Source organism: Ictalurus furcatus, chromosome 17 (genome assembly GCF_023375685.1).
Source record: "Ictalurus furcatus strain D&B chromosome 17, Billie_1.0, whole genome shotgun sequence".
NCBI lineage: Eukaryota > Metazoa > Chordata > Actinopteri > Siluriformes > Ictaluridae > Ictalurus > Ictalurus furcatus.
Window position 1 is genome coordinate 26,371,081 of NC_071271.1, and position 22,159 is coordinate 26,393,239.

Sequence of the window (22,159 nt, forward strand, 5' to 3'; positions counted from 1 at the left end):
TTTTATGAATTTACAATTTACAAATAAAATACTTTGGTTTAGTGGTTAGCACGTTTGCCTCACACCACCAGTGTTGGGGGTTGGATTCCCGCCGCTGCCCTGTGTGTGTGGAGTTTGCATGTTCTCCCCGTGCTGCAGGGGTTTACACCGGGTACTCCGGTTTCCTCCCCCAGTCCAAAGACATGCATGGTAGTCTGACTGGCATGTTTAAAGTGTCCGTAGTGTATGAATGTGTGTGTGATTGGCACCCTGTCCAGGGTGTACCCCACCTTGTGCCCCATGCTCCCTGGGATAGGCTGCAGGTTCCCCACGACCCTGTAGGATAAGCGGTATAGAAGATGGATGGATGGATGGATGGCTGGACGAATTGAATTGAATTAATGAATACATTACTTTGTGAGAAATACTCCGGTTTCCTCCCTCTGTCCAAAGACATGCATGGTAGGCTGATTGGCGTGTCTAAAGTGTCCGTAGTGTATGAATGGTTGTGTGAATGTGTATGTGAGTGTGCCCTGCGATGGATTGGCACCCTGTCCAGGGTGTACCACGCATTGTGCCCGATGCTCCCTGGGATAGGCTCCAGGTTTCCTCGTGACCCTGAAGGAAGGATAAGCGGTATAGAAGATGGATGGATGGATGGATGAATTGAATTGAATTGAATTGAATTGAATGAATGAATACATTACTTTGTGAGAAATGCAGGCTGCAGTGCCGCGGCTCGCCGACAGGTGTCTCCACTACAGCGCTGTTTTTAATTCCGCGTTAAGTCCCTGCACCTTGCAGTTTTTCCTGCGCGCGCGGAGCAACCGAACTCGGCTTTTAAACACCGCATGCGGATTTATTTCATGTCATTTATATAATGCACGGGACGAATCGCGTTTATTTGCGCATTAATGGAGGTGTGACAGAGATCACGTGACCTTTAAAGGTCGTCGCTATAAATCGGCTTATAGTGCGCACGCAGTTACACGCGCACACGCACATAAATATATATATATACACACACACACACACACACACACGTGCGCACACACGCATACAGCGGAGATCAAAATCTGGACTAGCATGACAGGTAGGAAACCCCCCCATACACACACAATATGATATGTAATAAATGTTACAGAGGGATAAACTGAGTGAGCTATCAGATAAATCAATGACAACTGCAGTAAAATCTACACTAATGTCTGAAGGAAACTGTGTGTGTGTGTGTGTGTGCGCGCGCGCGATAGAGGGATGAAAAAAATTAAAGCTGCAGTATGTAACTTTTTTGTGTAGAAAAGTAAATCAATGAAAGTAGCAGCACACACACTTCAAAACAACAAAACAAGTGCACATTGCAGAGTCTCTGTTTACACTTGGTAGTTTTAACGGTCTTGTACATTAGGATGTGTGTTGATTTTGACGAAAGGTGACATGTAAAGTCAACAGCCTCTTTGCTTGTTGTCACTGTGCTCGGGTGGATCTACAGTCGGTCATTTACACAGTTTGAATAATTAACTGTCAAAAAGTGAGCGAGTGCTTTAATTCCTGGTTACATTATATTATATTACCAGATTTTCCAGCCATGACACGTTTTTGCGCAGGAGTTCTGTAATAAAACATCGGAGCACGCTTGTACTCAATAAAAAGAATCCGATCGGCATGTGAATATGGAACGATCTGCGCAGGTGGGTGTTTTGAACTCTTTGTTATAAACAGACGCTTCCTAGAAGCTCCGCCCCCTTTCGTCCACCCTCGCTTTCTGTCACGGTAAATGGAGAATATTAAAAGAGTTCATTAATGACATAAAATCTATCAATGTTGTTTTTGTTGGTGTTTTCTTTGCTAACATTAGATGTGTATATTTAACAATTTTATTTCTTTTTTTAAATAGTTAATCACGATACTTAAAATCTTGTCTTGTGTCTTTGTTTTTGTGTTTAAATGTGAGGCAATGGAAGAATTAAAAACCTCATTGAACCATTACAACCAGCAGCGCTTTAATAAACGCTACTGACTTACAGAAAGCAGCTTTGCGCACAGCGGGCGTAATTTATGAAGTTGTGAGTCAATGTTTTCCCTGTACATCATATCCCTGGTATGTGGTGGGAACGTGGCGAAGGTTCTGAGCTGGTTCAGAAAATCCAGCCTTGCTGTAGAACCACTGCTATCTCCTTCAGTATGACCTTTGACCTTTCACCAACTGCACAATTCCACTGTTTAAACTGTGACTAACAGAGAATGGGATAGCCAGTAATAGTAGTTGTGTGTGTGTGTGTGTGTGTGTGTGTCTACAGACCAGGCGTATGTCACACTCGCTACAAATGACAGCTATGCTAAAGGAGCGATGGTGCTCGGTGTATGTTTGAGGAACCACAGAACATCTCGTAAGCTTGCCATACTGATCGGAGATGACGTTTCACAACCCTTCAGGTACACACACACACACACACACACACACACACATTGGGTTCTCCTTTATCAAACTGGATCAGAAACTATTTATTTGTAAATCGTTCACAGGAACTTTGACACAAGAAATTCCAGTCCCAGTTATTTTGGAAAAAAAACCTTTCCTATCCCACGCTTCACTCCTAAATTTCCATATAAGGAGAATCGCTAACCTGAACTGATCGTCTTCAAATTGTATAATTGTCGGTGAGTTACAGCGATTTTATTTAATAACCATTTTGTTCACTCAGTATTAGCCTTTATATTCCAGAGCCGTTTAAATAACCAGTAAAAGGTGGAGGAGTTAGCGTGTGTCTCTGGGAGCTGACGCGCTGCAGTGGCTGAGCTGCATTACTGGAAGATTTAGCTTAGAAAGCGCTCTTTCACCTTTTAGTCACCATTTTATCGTTTTCAGTTCTCTGTGAGCTTTGCCTTTTATGGAGATCTTTTATGGGCGTGGCTACGTGTAAATCAGCAGTGCTGTGTGTGAACGCGCTTAGCAATGTCAAGACGGTTGGCATTTATCAATAAAAACCTGAAAAAAACATATTTGAATCGTTGTGGCTCGTTATTATGATTCTGATCCGTCAGAAGGTGTTGATTAGTTTTCTATAACAGCGGCTCTGACAGTAGCGCAGCTGCACATCACAGGTTTATTTATATTATAATATATATGTATATTTGTTCTAATATGTTATCATTTCTATGGTAACAGCTCGTTCACGGGAACGTGTATAACGGACACGCCACTGATTAAACCGATTAAAAACGCGTGTAATCGTTGATGTGGTGAAGTTTTCTGTAAGCAGAAATGTATTTACGTAATGTTTTTGGAAGGAGTCTCTAGTGTCAGAGGTGAAGCTGTAACTTTATGTTTTCCCACAGGAAAACTCCTCTTCAGGACAGAGGAGTTTACGCTTCTTTGCGTTTTCTCGGTATCATGACAAGCTGCGTTTGTTTGAGAGTATAAAGAGAGGATGGTGAGGGAATGACTGTTTATAGCTGCTCTAACGCAAGCGACAACAGGAACGAACTGACGTTCCACAACAATAAATATAACTACAGTATAAACAGATAAAAAGTATTTCAGGTTGGGATTGTTGGCAAATTGCTGTGCTCTTACAGGAAAATAGCCAGTTTTGTGTGTGTGTGTGTGTGTGTGTGTATGTGTGTGTCTTGCAGGTCAGCCCTCAGTCAGATCTTTGACGAGGTGTGTGAGGTGAGTGTGTTAGACAGCGGAGATCCGGCTTGCTTGGCGATGATGAAGAGACCTGAGCTCAGCGTGACCTTCACTAAACTGCACTGCTGGAGCCTCACACACTATTCAAAGTGTGTGTTCATGGACGCAGACACGCTGGTGAGAGATAATAATAATAATAATAATAATAATAATAATAATAATAATAATAATAATAATTAAAGAGTAAAACACTTGTAGTTGGTATAATGAAGTGGAGCTACTCTTCTCACCCTGAATCTTAACTTACTTAACGCTATGTGTGTGTGTGTGTGTGTGTGTGTGTGTGTGTGTAATCGTTAAGGTTCTGTGTAACATTGACGAGCTGTTTGAGCGTGAGGAGCTCTCGGCGGCGCCCGACCCCGGCTGGCCCGACTGCTTTAACTCGGGAGTGTTTGTGTTTCAGCCTTCGAAGGAAACGTACACCAGCTTACTGAACGCCTGCATCCTGAACGGCAGCTTCGACGGTGAGAGCTACGCTAGCCTCGTTAGCCATTACAACGATTTCTATTATTATTTTTTCAAATAAAAAATTGTTATGATGTATTAATGTCTGATAAAGAAGAGTCAAAATTAAAAGCGTGTGTGTTGGGGTGTAACTCTCCATATCTGTATCTGTTAACGCAACAAATATACGAATCTGTATTCAGATTTACAAAAATATAAACAAACTTGTAGCGTGATTTAAACCACACAACCCGGATCACGCAGGGATTAAGGATGAGTGAATGAACGCTGTCTTTACGTTAATATTCACATTACTATTGAATTATCGTTTGTGTTAATGTTGACGTTAATGTGAGTTAATATACACTGATCAGCCATAACATTAAAATCAACATTGATGATCTGGTTACCGTGGCACCTGTCGGGGGGGGGGGGGGGGGGGGGGGATATATTTATTAGTCAGTAAGAGAACAGTCAGTTCTGGAAGTTGACGTGTTGGAAGCAGGAAAAATGGGTGAGTGTAAGGATCTGAGTGACTTTAACAAGGGCCAGATTGTGATGTCTAGACGTCTGGGTCAGAGCGTCTCCAGAACAGCAGGTGTTGTGGGGTGTTCCCGGTGTGCAGGGATTAGAACCTACCAAAAGTGCTCCAAGGAAGGAGAACCGGTGACCCGGAGACAGGGTCATGGACACCCGAGACTCACTGATGTGTGTGAGGAGAGAAGGCTCGTCCGTCTGGTCCGATCCCACAGAAGATCTACTGCAGCACAAACTGCTGAAGAAGTTCATGCTGGTTCTGAATGAAAGGAGTCAGAACACACAGAGCATCACAGCTTGCTGCGTATGGAGCTGCGTAGCTGCAGAGCGGTCAGAGCGTCCATGCTGACCCCCTGAACACCTCCGAAATCTCCTACAACGGACACGTGATCATCAGAACTGGACCATGGAGCGATGGAAGAAGGTGTCCTGGTCTGATGAATCAGGTTTTCTTTTACATCATGTGGAGGCTGGGTGTGTGTGTGTGTGTGTGTGTGTGTGTGTGTGTGTGTGTGTGGCTTACCTGGGGAAGAGATGGCACCAGGATGCACTATGGGAAGAAAGCGAGTTGGTGGAGGCAGTGTGATGCTCTGAGCAATGTTCTGCTGGGAAACCTTGGGTCCTGCGTTCATGTGGATGTTACTTTGACTCGTAGCACCTACCTAAACACTGCTGCAGACCGAGTTCACCCCTTCATGGTAACGGTGTTCCCTAATATCAGTGTCCTCTTTCAGCAGGATAACGCTCCCTGACACACTGCACACACTGTTCAGGAACGCTTTGAGGAACACAAAGAGTTCCTCACCTTCCTCATTCTTCCTCTTCTTCCTCTTCTTCTTGAAGAGAATTTATCATTTATTTTTGTTTAATATTTCAGTTTAAAGTTTGAGATTTTCTCTTTGAACTACACGGACAGACCAGCAGTTCCTTCCTTTTATCTTTTTTCCTCCATGTTTTTCTCTCCTTCTTCCTGGATTTCTTATATTTTGCTCTATCATTCCAACTCTTTTCTTTCTGTTTTTCTTGCATTTCTTATCACTCTATCCCTCATAGTCTTTCTTCCTGTCTAAATTTCTTTCGTTCTTTCTTCCAGTTTCATTCTTTTCATTCTTTCTTTCCACATTTCTTTCTTTCTGAATGACTTTTTATCTTTTTCTTTCTTTCTTTCTTTCCTTCTGAATTTATTTCCTTCTAAATTTCGTTCTCAATTCCTTTCTTTATTATAGAATTTCAGAATGTTTACTTTCTTTCTTTCTGAATTTCTTTCTTTCCAAATTTCTTTTTTTCACTCTTTCATTCTTTATTTGTTCTTCCCAATTTTCTTTCTGAATTCCAGAGTCTTTTTCAATTCTTTCTTTCTTTCTGAATTTATTTCTCTCTTTCCAAATTTCATTCATTTTAAAAAATATTTTCTCTCTCATTCCAAGTCTATTCCTTTGGAGTTTTTTGCATGTTCCTATCACGCCATTCCTCACAACCTATATTTCTTTCTTTCTTTCTGAGTTTTTTTTTTTTAATCATTTCCCCCACATTTATTTGTTTCTTTCTTTCTTTTCTTTCTATCTTTCGGAATTTATTTCTGAGTTTTGCGGACTAACATGGCACCGATGCGGAGTTTAGTCCCAACATCACAGAGCAGTTTATCTGCATCATTAATCACTGTTTGATGTTTATTGCAATACGGATATTACAGAAGCCTGCATGATGTGATCGAGCCTCTGACACTCACTGTGACCGTCTCAGACACTCCAAACACATTTCTGTGGATGATTTTTGGAAATAGTGACGCAGGTCAGTATTAAACAGCGACACATCAAAGGTTTACTGTGTTTTAATAAACTGCACACCACCACATCATCACTGCTGCGTGTAGCGCTATAATTATAATAAGATATTTTTATCTGTATCATGCTATATGTGTGTGTGTGTGTGTGTGTGTGTGTGAGAGAGAGGGAGAGAGTGAGAGTGTGTGTGTGAGTGTGAGAGAGAGAGTGTGTGTGTGTGTGTGTGTGTGTGAGAGAGAGAGAGAGAAAGTGAGTGTGAGAGAGAGAGTGTGTGTGTGTGTGAGAGAGAGTGTGTGTGTGTGTGTGTGTGTGTGAGTGAGAGAGAGAGTGTGTGTGTGTATGTGTGTGTGAGCGAGAGAGAGAGAGTGTGTGTGTGTGAGTGAGAGAGTGTGTGTGTGAGTGAGAGAGAGAGAATGTGTGTGTGTGTGTGTGTGTGTGTGTGTGTCCTTAATGCCCTTTCAGAGTTATTTCTGTCCCCTCGTTTTGATAAACAGCTCGCCCTCTCGCCCTCATTCGGTTTTTATGATTTCAAAGCTGTCGGAAATGTAAAACTTTATTAGTATAAGAACGCAAAACTCACTTTAAATACATTTGAAATGATTTATTTTCTCACAGAATCACCAAAGTTCATTTCCACCCTGATCACAAGAAAGAAAGAAAGAAAAACTGCCTACCATCCAGCCGAATGAATGACATTTCACCAGCAAATTGCACCAAATACACATAACTGTCGCTAGTGGGTGTGGCCTGTCTGGTTTGATGGGAGTAAAATGTAGTTAAACCCTGGAGGATACGAGACTGTTGTGTTTCTGAGCAGGAAAAGCGTTTGAACAAGGACTAAACACGGGCAGGTATTAAAGTTGCGAATGTAGAGGTTAATCAATAATAATGAATAGTGTCATATTTATGTATTTAATATTGGTCTCGAACGCCATTCCAGAGTTTCTTTCCTCCTACTTTAGTCTTGTCCAATTCCCAAGTCTCCCCGGTCACATGACCGCTACCAACCCGGCAGGATGAAGGCTAACACCTGCTTCCTCTGAGACACGTAAAGCCGACGTCATGCTGCGTCACAGGCCGGCTTTACACGGTAGAAAGAAAGTGATATCGTTTCTGCTTATCTCTTCCACCTACTTCAGCTCACAGACACCCACGATTGGCTAGCGTCGCTGTGAGAGAGAGTATGCCCCTCCCACGACCAATTTTGCTCTCTTTTCTCAACACTTTTCTGTTGTGCCACTCAGGAGTTGTTGTTTTTTTGTATGAATTTACAGCCAAAACATAAATTTCATCAAATCATACTGTGGTTAAATCCATCCACACACACCCCGTAGCTGTTTCTCTGATGATTCAGCAGTAGGTCTGGTTTTAATGGAGATAAACACTCGATGTAATTACTTACAATCAATATTCACACACATTAACACACATATGTACTCTAATCACGCCAACAGGTTACATTCGAATAGCTGTTTTATTCTATGTAGCAAATTAGAATTGAGGAATTTTTTTACATTACTACATTATGTGCTGCGTGTGTGTGTGTGTGTGTGTATGTGTGTGTGTGTGTGTGTGTGTGTGTAGGTGGGGATCAGGGTCTGTTAAACAGTTATTTCAGTGACTGGGCTACAGCTGATATCGCTAAACACCTTCCCTTCATCTATAACCTGAGCAGTATTTCCATCTACACCTACCTACCAGCGTTCAAACAGTGAGTCCACACACACACACACACACACACACACATACATACATACACACACACACACACACACACTGCCCTGTAACAGGAGATGACAGCAGGGATGGAAACATCTCTGTTTTTATCTCCAGACACACACACACACACACACACACACACACACACACTGCAGAGACATCAGCTTCTCAAAATAGGCTGCTTCACTGACACTCACGTGATTATCAGTTTAACCGGTGTTTTCATTAACACTCGATACACACAGGGTTTGTTTTCACTAGGTGTGTAAAAATATGCTAATCTTCATACGATAATGATCACAACCTTAATCCCTCCCAAAACCACGCCCCCATCACTGTAACCACGCCCCCTGGTTTTAACGTCATGCTTTTTAAACCGCCGTGTAAGGAATAAAACATTTGGCTGTGTGCTGTTGTGGGAAAATATGATGGTCGGTGTGATGCAAGCCGATGCAGCACAAGTTACTCTAACACCCCATGACCCCCCCCCCCCCCAACTTCGGGGTTTATTAATTTCTTATAACAGCACGCCCCCTAGTGTTTTATTATTTTTCAAATATTACAGTTCTTAATTTATTAAGTTAAGGAAGTTAATTCCTGTTTGTCAGTTAGGTTATAGCAGCTATAAAGTGTTATAGAAAACGAGTCAACAGTGCTGTGGGATATGACTTGTCTGTGTAGCTTTGGCCACAATGCCAGGGTGATCCACTTCCTGGGTGAGAAGAAGCCGTGGGATTATCAGCTCGGTGATGGTGATGGTGATGGTGATGGTGATGAAGAGAGCAGGAGTGAGACGGGGCAGTGTTGTTCTTCCTCTCTGTATCCGGATTACGTTCAGCAGTGGTGGAGTGTGTTTAAGTCGTCGGTGCTGCCGTTACTCTCGAAGGAGCACACACGTCCGCCTTCGGACACGCCCGACGTGGAGGTAACGCTCTATATCACTCTGTCGTTCATTCAAACTGAACATTTCACAGGACTGTAAAAAGTGTTTGGTATATATACGTTCACACATACAGTGACTCACAGCGACAAAGCCACCGGAGACGAGAGAAGGCGATCTCCGGCGACGTGAGCGACAGCGACCGGTGGCTGAGAAAAAATTTATCCGAATTGCGAGTTCATATCGCACAAGTTTTACTTTATTTCTCGCAATTACGAGTTTACATCTCACAATTCTTGACTTTTTTACTTGCAGATTAGACGTCCACTCGACACAGTACCTGAAATGGGGCTAACTACAGCTAACGAGCGCACGCTAGCGTCTGGGTTTCCTTGTCTTGACTAGCTGATGAGTGTTGTTCTTATGTAGCCTGTTTATAGAGAATGATTGGTGCTTTGTAACTCACTAAATGTCACATGGACGTCTAAATTGCGAGAATAAAAGTCAAGAATTGCGAGATATAAACTCGTAATTGTGAGAAAAACAGTCAGAATTGTGAGATATAAAGTCGTATTTACTTTTTACATTTTTTTCTCCGTAGCAGACACAGGCTTTCATAGTAATATCACACAATGGAAACTATGGAAAGTCTTATCATTAGCGTTAGTGTCTTACACTGCTGTGTGTGTGTGTGTGTGTGTGTGTGTGTGTGTGTCCGCACCTCTCAGCAGGAGACTGTGTACGTCGAGGCAGCGCGAGTGGAGGAGTGTGTTCATCCATCGGCTTCTCAAACCTCCTCACAGGACAGGAAGCAGAAGTGGGAGCAGGGAGACGCTGATTATCTCGGAGAGGACTCGTTCACACACATCGAGAGAAAACTCGACTCCTTCCTCAAGTGAACAACACACACACACACACACACACACAATCTTTCTCTCTCACACACACACACAGACACACTTACTTTTATACTCCTTGAAACTACTCCTTATGTGTGGAACACAAACACACATCTGTTTTATTTTTCTGAGGTTTGTGCTTGTGATTATGTAATATGTATTTTTGTTTTTAGTTCTGTACAATATCATTACACATACACACACACACACACACACACACACTCGGGATTATATTTGTTTCAAAAGTAGGGATGCATCCATACTGATACTCTGAAAAAAATCCTGAAAGACCAACATCCGATACCAGGTAATACTATGTAACCCTCGCGTTAATGGACCGCGATCTGGACGTATTCCACCATTAATGATCAAAGCGAAGCAGACTGCAAACTGAAAATATCAAGAGGAGGATCTACAGCGTCTTCCTACAACGAATACGAGCGATAAAACATCTTAAACAATCGCTATGCCAGAAAAAAACATCTATGGACGACGCTAGGTGAGCGAAAATAACTGCTCTTACGTTCCAGACAATCATATGCTATCGTCATGACAACGAGGGATTCTGACGCAGTGAAAACATAAAAACAAAAAACGTACTTTACTTACAGCTGTACATAAACACTTTTCTGACGTGAAACAAAACCCGCTTTTCTCCACTGCTAACTAACTCGCGTAGCTAGCTAATCAACTCGCTAACGCTAAGAACGAGTCTAGTACGAGCCCGAGCACACGAACAAACCCGTGTGAACTGGAGAAACATACAGCTAAAGACATGATGGTGTCTGACTGATTAATATCAAGTACGTTACTCATTCCTGTATCGGTATCAGTTTCATTATCGACGAGTACTAAAATACTAAATACTAAAAAAAAAAATTTAAATATGCTATCGGTGCATCCCTAGTCAAAAGTATTGAATGTAATTTTTTTTTTAATGGAAAAAATTACCTCAATATCCGAACATGGGTCTCAGTCTTCCACATAAAGTGTAGCCTTGGGTTACGATTCGTGTTCGGTTACAAGATTAATATAGTGGGTGTGGTTTAACGATCTCGGTCTCTACTGGCTTTGTGTGATGCATGAGTGTATGAACAAACGCAGGATAAATTAAAGAGACAAACGACGTACTGTACTGATGCTAATCCGCCCCATTATTCACCACAGAATAAAAGGGGCGGGGCTTAAAGCAGATGGCTCAACATGGCTACTGATGGCAGCTTCTGTCTCTGTCCTCCAAACTGTAACTCTTTAATGAGCTGTAAAAAGAAAAACACGCGTTATCCAGCACTGTTCTTACAATATATTACAGCTAGCACTTCATGTACAAACCAATGTTGCCTTCATGTGCTTTTAATTATCCCTTCAAATCATAACTACTGTGAGCTTCAGAAAACAAATGACTGAATTTTTACCCGTTTATCATGGTGGAGAAAAGGACTAGCTAGATGTAGTTCCTCTAAAAAGTTTAGCTATTATGTGTTATGAAGTTTCATTTTCCTCACAACTCATGATGTTTGGTCTGGAGCTGAAGCTAAATAGCTTCAAATATCTAAATAGCTCGCTTGCAACTAAAACTCCACAAATAAACTGCTAAATAAAATAAGATCCACTCAGCAGGAACCACTGCTATCACCGCCCCTGTTAGCATTATTGTATTAGCAATATTTAAGGCCTTTAAATGAACGATGTTTGCATCATACCTCTGTGCTGTTACTCTGAGAGAAAACTGTATCTGAAATAAAGAATTAGCTAAACATTTCTTCCGAGTCTCTTTCAAACACACAGACACACACATTATTAGCATTGTTAGCATGTCCACTAGCCTATATTCCATATTAGCAGTGTGACCATTTCAGTTGACTTTAATTAATCATTAGCCATTTATCTTTCATTACTTTGTGTTAGATTTCATTAACTATCATTTAGCAGTTTTAGCATTTCTACTGTTTTTTGTTTTTTGTAGCAAATTTAGCATCATCTGTAGCTTTTATTATCTCTTATTAGTAATGTTAGTACTTCAACAGGCCTTTATTCATCACTGCGTTCTGGAATTACTATACACATAATATTCTTTTTAAAACTTTCTTTAATTAATTAATTTTTTTTTAATTAATATTTTATCAGCTCCACCGAATCTCAAATCACGGCCCATCTTTACACAGGTCGCCTTCTGCTTTAAATGAAAAAAGGCAGATGTCAAACTCTAAGTTAATTTAAATAATAATAATAATAATAATAATAATAATAATAATAATAATAATAAACCGAATGAAACACTACTTACTTAATATTTTTACATTATAGCAGGATGATAGCAGGTTTAGACCAATATAACGATAAACTCCAAACACCGATGTGTGCAACAACGGTGACACCTAGTGTTTATCCTTCTTCCCAAGTGACCAGTTTTAGTCCCTGCAAAGATGTTTTGGTGATTTCTTTGTACAAATAAATTTGTTTTAGTCATGAAAGAATACAATTTGTATCAACATTACCTCACAAAGCTACATAAAAACCCTTGGAAAGTCACCGTGACTCTCTTACGGCTCTGAATGAGTTGTAATGCGGTTAATCAACCAGCAGAGGGCGCTCGTACTGTAAAAAGAGAATGCTCCGTGTTCTGAAGCACTGCTGAACTACTCTCTTGTGTTATGGATTTATTTATTTATTATTTATTAATTAATTGTTTAACCAGGTTCAGCTACTTAACATGTAGAACACAGATCGAAAGAGATTTTAGTGGTTGATAATGGACAATTTAGATGTAATGTAGCTCATGCTTATGGTTTTGATTCTAGAGGTTTATGAGTAACAGATCCTGCATGCTAAGTTAAGTAACTTAAGCTAATGCTTGTGGGTTTGTTATGGTAACAGCTCATAGCACATTATGCCATAACAGCAGATCCCAAAGCGCTTTAGTGCACTTATACCACAGTGAAAGAGTAATGCGTCACACTTTTTTATCCATTTCTAATAATGTTGTGGAACGTCGGTGAAACGAGCTAGTTCCTGTTCTCGCTTACGTTGTAGCAGCTATAACCAGTCGTTTCCTCACCATCCCTCTCTTTATTCTCTCTCTTCAAGTTAATAAGACAAAAAAAAAATGCAGCTTGACATCGCTGTTTCCGGGAAACCGCAAAGAAGCATAAACTCCTCTGGATACTCCTTCCATAAATGTTAACGATTACACGCAGTTTTTAAAATCTTTAGCGGCGCATCTGCCGTACACGGCGCCTTGAATGAGCTGTTGCTATAGAAACGATAGCGTATTAGAACGAGCGTTTTAATATAAACCTGAGCTATTGTCAGAGCTGCTGTTCTACAAAACTAATCAACACCTTCTGACCAATCAGCGCTGTGGTGTAATAGCTAATAGCATAGCCAATTTGCATATAATAAATATTCATAGTATACAAATGATTTCTATTATGTTGAATGCTTTTAATGCTGGAATTTAATTATTTGTTTATTACACACAATAATAATTCATAACTTGAAAAAAAAAGTTCGTTATATGAGGATAACTAATATTCTAATTTTATAAGGTCACACGACGCATTATAAATCGTTACTCTCTCCATCTCTCGTGCTCAGTCCTCTGTCTTATTTTATGGACGAGTCCAGGATTTCTTCGTATTCCTCCGTCCCGTGCTTTCCACCACGGAGGACTTCGACGATGCCGAGGACGAGGACGCTGACGATGATGACGACGGCGCCGGTGACATCACAGGCAGAGGGGAGAATGCGCAGCACGAGCAGCTGTAGGATCATCGCCACCACAAGCTCCAGGTGCTGCACCTGAGCAAATAAAACTTTAATTAATAACGTTTGTAACATTGATATTTTATTATTACTACAATTTAACATGACAAAATATTAGCTATTATAGCAAGTTAGCATTTCCACCACCTTTCATTTATTAAAAACAATGTTAGCTATGAAGGACACCATTTTGAATGAAGCCATTTTGAAAGCCATAGCTCTTGTTCTAGCTTTTTCACTATAATGCTAGTTTGTGTTGTAGCTTGATTACTGTAATGCTAGTTTACTATAATGCTAGTTCGTATTTTTGACATTTTACTATAAGTTTAGTTTTTGTTAGCCAGTTTTCTATATGCTAATTCCTGTTCTAGCTTGTTTACTATAATGCTAATTTGTATTTTAGCCATTTTACATTAAGGTTAGTGTTAGATTTCCACGTATCTCAGGAATATAATTATTATGTCTTCAGATCTCCGTCAGCCCTTTCAGCCTGTTCTACAATTACTTTTATTAACTTTACTCTTAGTTCTGTGCTGCTATGAGCTAGAAAGTGTGGTTTACCACAGAGAGTTCAGGCGTGCCTGGAGGAGTCTAAATGAACACACACTGACAGACAATCACTCAATTCTCAATTATAATTATGAATTATACCCCAACGGGTTTGGGAATACACCGCATCAGGGAAGAGTGAAAAACACTTCCCCTGATCCGGAGTACTCACACTTCTGACACCAAATTGTTAGATTTCCATGTATCTCAGGAATCTCAGATTATGCCTTTCAAATCTTCCATCATGCCTTCCAGCCTGTTCTACCATTACTTCTATTAACTTTTAGTTCTGTGCTTAGAAAGTGTGGTTCTCCTCAGAGAGCTTCAGATCAATCTGGGGAGCCTAAATGAACACACACTAACACATGCATGCTCAAATAGACATCCCACTTTATTCATGCAGAGCAGAAGTATTTATACACACTGATAACGGCAGTGCGTGGACGTTTCTACTGGTGCAGGGGCCAGCCAGACAGACAAAACAAAACACACAGCACACTATGAAAATAAGTCTTTTCAAGAGACAGAAAATACATGTGCCAGCTATAAGAAAGGATGGCAGTTGATCAGCTTATTCAAAGAGGTAATTAAATATATACATTCATCATAGGTATTTAATAGCACAGAGACACACAAACAGAAACTACAACCCAGTATTCCCCGTATCCAAGTTGTCTTAATACAGTTCAAAATATGAGAGTACATGATATAAGAGAATTTCCTTTCAGTTAGTTTGTGTGTTAGCCAGTTTATTATATGCTAATTCTTGTTCTGGCCTGTTTACTATAATGCTAGTTTGTATTTTAGCCATTTTACATTAAGTCTAGTTTGTGTGTTAGCCTGTTTATTATATGCTAATTCTTGTTCTAGCTTGTTTACCATAATGCTAGTTTGTATTTTAGCCATTTTACATTAAGGTTAGTTTGTGTGTTAGCCTGTTTATTATATGCTAATTCTTGTTCTAGCCTGTTTATTATATGCTAATTCTTGTTCTAGCCTGTTTACTATAATGCTAGTTTGTATTTTAGCCATTTTACTTTAAGGCTAGTTTGTGTGTTAGCCAGTTTATTATATGCCAATTCTTGTTCTAGATTGTTTACTATATGGTTAGTTTGGGTTTTAGCCTGTTTACTGTAATGCTCGTTCTCGTTCTATCTTGTTTACTGTAATTCTAGTTCATGATTAGCATGTTTCTTCTAGTTATACCATGTAGTTATGGCTAAGGCATGATTAGCCTATACATGTATATTATATATATATATATATATATGTATATTATATATATATATATATATATATATATATATATATATATATATATATATATATATATATATACACACACACACACACATGTATATATGTTAATATATTTTCTGGGTTAGTGTATGGTGTAGGACTCGATTAGATGTGTATATTGTATGCTTTAGTGTGCTGACTAGCACAGGGATGAGTAGCTCTGTATATAATGTGCGTTACCGTGCTGACTAGCGCGGGGTGGAGGCGTTGCAGGCCGTAATAAACCCCCAGGAAGGCGATGGTGGAGCAGAAGCAGATGGATATGAGGAAGATCCAGGTTTCTGCATCATGAGGAATGACTGGTTCTTGTAGGAGGAACATGGAGCAGCAGGACCAGAGAAAACCCATCCATCCAAAAGTAAACAATGCTGTCCACACGCTCACCTGCTGCTTCACACATCTATACAGGTGTATACACACTCTTTACACATCATATACTTTATCAGTAGTTTGGTATTTCAAGATATTGGCTCGTTCACGTTAGTGTACTTACTAGGGCGTTGGCCATATTAAGGCTCCACCCCAAATTCGTCTACCCATGTGTAGTTAGTGTTCTAATGCTAATGCTAGTTTGTATGTTAGCCTGTTTACCATTATGCTAGTTTATACTTTATTCACAAACCTGTACAAAATCATGGAGAGCGCTGCCATCACTCCCGCCAAAACCATCAGTACGTAACCAAATGCCTCCTTCCAGAACCCAAGCAGCTTTTCCTCACTAGCGAGGTTGGGGATTAGGATGAGGCCGAGCCCAAAGACGCTGCAGGAGACAGAGATAATGTCCGTCACACTGAGCCTCTCATCGACGAGCAGGAAGGACAGGACGGCACTGAACACTGTCACACTCGCTCGCCACACGATAGCGCCGTTGGCAGGAGGAACTAGTGCAAAGGAGGTGTATGCACAGGAGATGGAGATGACATTAAATATTCCATAGGAGAATAGATGCAGCCTGCAGCCTCGTGGCCCGAACGGCGCCTCCTTGTGGTAAAGAACGACAGCAATGGACAGGACCTGGAGGACAGAGCGGACAAAGAGAAGCTCGAGCGATGGGATGTGGGATAAATCTGCAGCTAAACGTGTCAGGAGCGAGATACAGCCATGAGCCAGTGCTGCACCACATAGCACCGCCCACATCACACGTGACGACAGGACACTCGCTTCACTGAAGCTCTGCAGCTGACCTCTGACCCCTTTAGAAACTCTTGATGTCGATTCAGACTGAAGGTTAAACACTGTCTTGTGTGTTTTACTGTCACTCAACTGCTTCCTGTCTGATGTCTCTGCCATAACGGCACCAAATACCTCAGAGGATCGTGCAACATCATAGCTCTCATCTCCATGCTGAGGGAAATGGGAGCCGTATTTCACTGTCACCGCAGTCGGGTGGATCCTTGCACTTTTCTTCGAGCTGAGCAGATGCTGCATCAGAGCTTTGTCCATGTTTTTCCTTTGAAGAAGTGAGAAGAGATGTTCATTATTTAGCCTGCTTTCAAATTTATGCTAACCATGAAATTGCTCGCTATAGTTAAGTAACTAGCTTTCCTTAGGTCATCAAGCTAGCTAAGCTAGCTAGAGTTCTAGCCTTATTGCAGCATCATGCTAGTTAACCATAAATAATTAGTTAGCTACTGTGGTGCTTGAAAGTTTGTGAACCCTTTAGAACTTTCTATATTTCTGCATAAATATGACGTATTTTATCCCGTTCCTCAGTACAAAACAGCTTCAACTCTGGGATGGTGGTGGGTTTCCTCACATGAACTGCTCGCTTCAGGTTCTTCCACAACATTTCTAATGGATTAAGGTCAGGACTTTGACTCGGCCATTCCAAAACATTAACTTTATTCTTCTTTAACCGTTCTTTGGTAGAACGACTCGTGTGTTTAGGATCGTTGTCTCTTCAGATTCAGGTCATGGACAGATGTCCTGACATTGTGCTTTAGAGTTCGCTGGTATCATTCAGAACTCATTGTTCCATCAGTGATGGCGAGTCGTCCTGGTCCAGATGCAGCAAAACAGGTCCAAACCCTGACACTACCACCACCATGTTTCACAGATGGGAGAAGGTTCTTATGCTGGAATGCAGTGTTTTCCTTTCTCCAAACATAACGCTTCTTATTTAAACCAAAAATTCTGTTTAATCTCATCCATCCACAAAACATTTTCAGTAACCTTCTGGCTCGTCCATGTGATCTTTAACAATCTGCAGAAGGACAGCAATGTTCCTTTTGAAGAGCCGTGGCTTTCTCCTTGCAGTCCTGCCATGCACACCATTGTTGTTCAGTGTTCTCCTGATGGTGGACTCATGAACATGAACATTAGCCAATGTGAGAGAGGACTTCAGATGCTTAGAAGTTACCCTGGGTTCCTCTGTGACCTCGTGGACTATTACACTCTTTCCTCCATTTGTACACAATCTGTCTGACTGTGGATCAGTGGAGTCCAAACTCTTCAGAGATGGTTTTGTGACCTTTTCCAGCCTGATGAGCTTCAACAACTCTTTTTCTGAGGTCCTCAGAAATCTCCTTTGTTCATGCCATGATTCACTTCCACATACACGTGTTGTGAAGATCAGACTCTGATAGATCAGACTCTGATAGATCCCTGTTCTTTAAATAAAACAGGTCGCTCACTCACTCACACCTGATCATCATCCCACTGACTGAAAACACCTGACTCTAATCTCACCTTCAAATTAAACTGCTAATCCTAGAGGTGCACATACTTTTACCCCTCACAGATATGAAATATTGGATCATTTTCCTCAATAAATAAATGACGAAGTATAATATTTTTGTCTCGTGTGTTTAATCGGGTTCTTTATCTACTTTTAGGACTCGTGTGAAAATCTGATGATGTTTTAGGTCACATTTATGCAGAAATATATCACTTTAGAAATTTTGAAATTTTAGAAAGCTGGTTTGTGTTGTCAGTGGAGTAGCTGAACAAAAATATAATGTATTAAATAAAATAAAGTAATAAGACATAATCACTGCAGTAGCTTTAATACTTGTTTTCTAAAAATGTGTTAGTAACAGCTGGTTCACAGGGACGTGTACAGCCGCTCCACTGCTGTAAGGAAACGTTTATATTAAATAAAATAATCTACTTCAGGGTGCTAACAGTAATTTCACTTCATCACACCACTCCAGTGGTTATTTTACTCTCGCAGCACCACACACACACACACAGTGCTTTATTCTGTGCATATTCGACTTTGAACAGTTTGAAGGGTCCTTAATGTTAGCACAGAAACGATAACGCATTAGAACGAGAGCATGCCGTTATAGAAAAAAACACCTTCTGACCAATCAGAACCCAGAATTCTGAACAGCAGCAGTGTGATGTAAACGAAACAAAATCAAAGCCAAGTATCAAACTCTTGTTACAGTTACTCATAACACAACCTGCTACTAAAACTACACAAAACTATTATTATTATTATTATTATTATTATTATTATTATTATTATTCAATCTGAATTAACTTTTTACTCACCTCCTGTGTTTCTCCTCCATGAAATTCTCAAACTTTCATCATTTCAGCTCGTTCCGCGTGCATGTGTGTGTGTGTGTGTGTGTGTGTGTGTGTGGTTGACTCACACACGCACTGCTCTCTTTTGATGTTGCTACTCCGTGTGCGCCGGTTTCCCTGAACTCTGAATGAATGCTTAACGCAGGAGAGGGAGGATCTGTGCACGTCACACACACACACACACACACACACACACACACACACACACACACTCTCTATGTAATAATGATAATGACGTCACAACCGCACGACTGGTTCTCCTCTCATCAGCACTGATTATGTTCTCTGTGCTCTCTCTCTCTCTCTCTCTCTCTCTCTCTCACACACACACTTTTGCTTTTGTGCATTCATATTTAATATCATTGCCATGACATTAACCCATCCCCCACCCCATACACTGACATATTTTAGACTAATGAATGCCTTCATTCCTTCATTAATTGACACTGACGCGTTAAACACACACACGGTTTGTTTTCATCATCTTCATCTTTTTCATCTCCTCCTCCTCCTCCTCCTTCTTCTTCTTCTTCTTATTATTATTATTCTGGAAGTTTCGGGGAAACAGAACAGAGACCTGATCCATTTCTTCTCCTTCATCTTTTCCTCCTTTTAATTGTTATTAAACCCGCTCTCCTCTTTCCCTTTACTGCAGCTTGTGTCTGTACTTAACCAGGTTAATGACGTCCGGTGTGTGTGTGTGTGTGTGTGTGTGTTCTGACGTGACACACTGGTGACGTAAACAGACAACCTTCGTGACAAGGGCGCAGTTCTGTCACCATGGTAACTATGATGGAGTGGAATAAAGCCGTCACGGGGGAAAATCGTCCTCTCTCTGTGTGTGTGTGTGTGTGTGTGTGTGAGAGAGAGAGAGAGAGAGAGAGAGAGAGAGAGAGTCAGTCATTCACGGGCGACTGTAACATTAAGAGAATATCACTTTTCAAACAGTGTGTGTGTTTACTCAGGCTTTAGACACACACACACACACACACACACACACACACACACACACACACATTAGTCACTGATGCACAGGGACCGTCACTAACACACACACACACACACTACCATAAAGATTGCCTGATTTTTATGGAGATAGTGGAGGTTCAGTAGATGAGTAATGAATTATTGTGTTCAGTACTAAACATTCCTGATGGAAAAGAACATTATACACATTGTGTGTGTGTGTGTGTGTGTGTGTGTGTGTGTGTGTGTGTGTGTGAATATTAATTATATATTGTGTATAACGTTATCATTTCATCATAAACTTTATTTATTTATTTTATATTCATTTATCCACAGTAATCTTTTATTGTTGGCTCGATTTTTCTTTTTCGTACTTATAATCTAGATAAACAAATACCACAATATTATAGATATAAATATAAACTATTTTTAAATCAAGTCTTCAACACAGTAAGACCTTGCTATTCACTCTACATATGCTCACTACTTAGAGTATAAAATAATGAACAGCCCACCTCTCTCTCTCTCTATCACTCACACACACACACACACACACACACACACACACACTCATCTACCCGCTGATCTTCCTGTGTAGAAGTTAGGTTGTAAGGTGTCATTCTTCAGGATCACCTCTTTAAAAACAGGCTTCATGGCTTTGTGTGAAATCTCTCGCCTCCCACTGCTTCTGAATAATAAAAACAGGATGAACACGACCTAAACATAACTATAAGCATATATAATTATAGCTCACAGGAGTGAAACCATTACTGTTTGATATATGCTGTGTTTATGCTGCACTATAGTAAAGTGTATGACGTCACACAATCAGTCATTCACACATTCTAGTAAAGTCATCACCCAATCATCTACACTCGCAGTGCTGTTACACTCCGTGTCCACCAGAGGGCGATGTTTACTGTGCAGATCTCGTCAAGGATTAGTTAGTCTGAGTTTTATTTTAATTCTGGACACTAAACTCGGAACTGCTCAGCATTTTAACAGCTTTATGATAGTTAATATTTACAACGATCAGCCATAATGTTAAAACCACTGACAGGTGACGTGAAAAACGTTGATTATCTCAATTGGTTACAATGTCACGTGTCAAGGGGGGGGGATATATTACCCACCGCTGAAAGCTCCTACAATGGGCACGTGATCATCAGAACTGGACCATGGAGCGATGGAAGAAGGTGGTCTGGTCTGATGAATCAGGTTTTCTTTTACATCATGTGGAGGCCGTGTGTGTGTGTGTGTGTGTGTGTGTGTGTGTGGAGGCAGTGTGATGCTCTGAGCAATGTTCTGCTGGGAAACCTTGGGTCCTGCATTCATGTAGATGTTACTTTGACACGTAGCACCTACCTAAACACTGCTCCAGACCGAGTTCACACCTTCATGGTAACGGTGTTCCCTAATATCAGTGTCCTCTTTCAGCAGGATAACGCTCCCTGACACACTGCACACACTGTTCAGGAACGGTTTGAGGAACACAAAGAGTTCAAAGTGTTGACTCCTAACTCCCCAGATCTCAATCGGATCGAGCGTCTGTGGGACGTTCTGGACAAACGAGTGCACTTCACAACTTACAGGACTTGAAGGATCTGCTGCTAATGTCTCGGTGCCAGATCCCACAGCACACCTTCAGAGGTCTTGTGGAGTCCATGCCTCGACGAGTCAGAGCTGTTTCGGAGGCACAAGGGGAGGACCTACACAATATTAGGCAGTTGGTTTTAATGTTATGGCTGATGCATAACATACATACACAGGTCATACCGCTACTGTCAAAGTAAAACTAATTAAAATAAATTATGACTTAAGATTGAACATAGTTACAGATAATGAAATAAACGTAGCTCACGATCGACATGTCGTTAGCTTAGCGTCAGTAAAGCTCATGATTATTAACACTAACAGATTTTAGCATAATAAGCGTAAATGTTTATTAGCTTAAATGTAATAGCTGTACAACACTTTACACCGTAATACGCTGTTGTAACCTCTGTAATTACACTTCAGTAAAAAACAAAACAACAAATAATGAGTATAAACGAACAGCTTTTAAAACTATTTTATTTATTTTCAAAAGAAAAAAAATTAAAGGCGGGGA

General features: G+C 40.6%; 2 protein-coding genes across 6 annotated transcripts; one reads left to right on the forward strand and one right to left on the reverse strand.

Annotated features, from left to right (window-relative positions):
* Nucleotides 1-71: 71 nt before the first annotated feature.
* Nucleotides 72-10,092, forward strand: gyg1a (glycogenin 1a). Its single transcript, XM_053647464.1, has 7 exons — nt 72-1,072; nt 2,280-2,415; nt 3,616-3,790; nt 3,975-4,137; nt 8,023-8,149; nt 8,839-9,082; nt 9,766-10,092. The coding sequence occupies exons 1-7, from the start codon at nt 1,066-1,068 to the stop codon at nt 9,934-9,936; spliced, it is 1,023 nt and encodes a 340-aa protein (XP_053503439.1). The 5' UTR covers nt 72-1,065; the 3' UTR covers nt 9,937-10,092.
* Nucleotides 10,093-13,368: 3,276 nt separating this feature from the next.
* On the reverse strand, nt 13,369-21,426 carry slc35g2a (solute carrier family 35 member G2a). 5 transcript variants are annotated; one of them, XM_053647454.1, is made up of 7 exons: nt 21,415-21,426; nt 20,628-20,734; nt 19,552-19,918; nt 19,048-19,240; nt 16,172-16,999; nt 15,730-15,949; nt 13,369-13,737 (listed from the first exon to the last, which is right to left on the reverse strand). In XM_053647454.1, the coding sequence occupies exons 4-7, from the start codon at nt 19,065-19,067 to the stop codon at nt 13,543-13,545; spliced, it is 1,263 nt and encodes a 420-aa protein (XP_053503429.1). In that variant the 5' UTR covers nt 19,068-19,240; nt 19,552-19,918; nt 20,628-20,734; nt 21,415-21,426; the 3' UTR covers nt 13,369-13,542. The 5 variants fall into 5 exon arrangements, with proteins under 5 accessions (XP_053503429.1, XP_053503431.1, XP_053503430.1 ...); XM_053647456.1 differs by having other exon boundaries at nt 19,048-19,218; nt 19,535-19,918; XM_053647455.1 differs by having other exon boundaries at nt 19,486-19,918.
* Between the last annotated feature and the right edge of the window lie 733 nt (nt 21,427-22,159).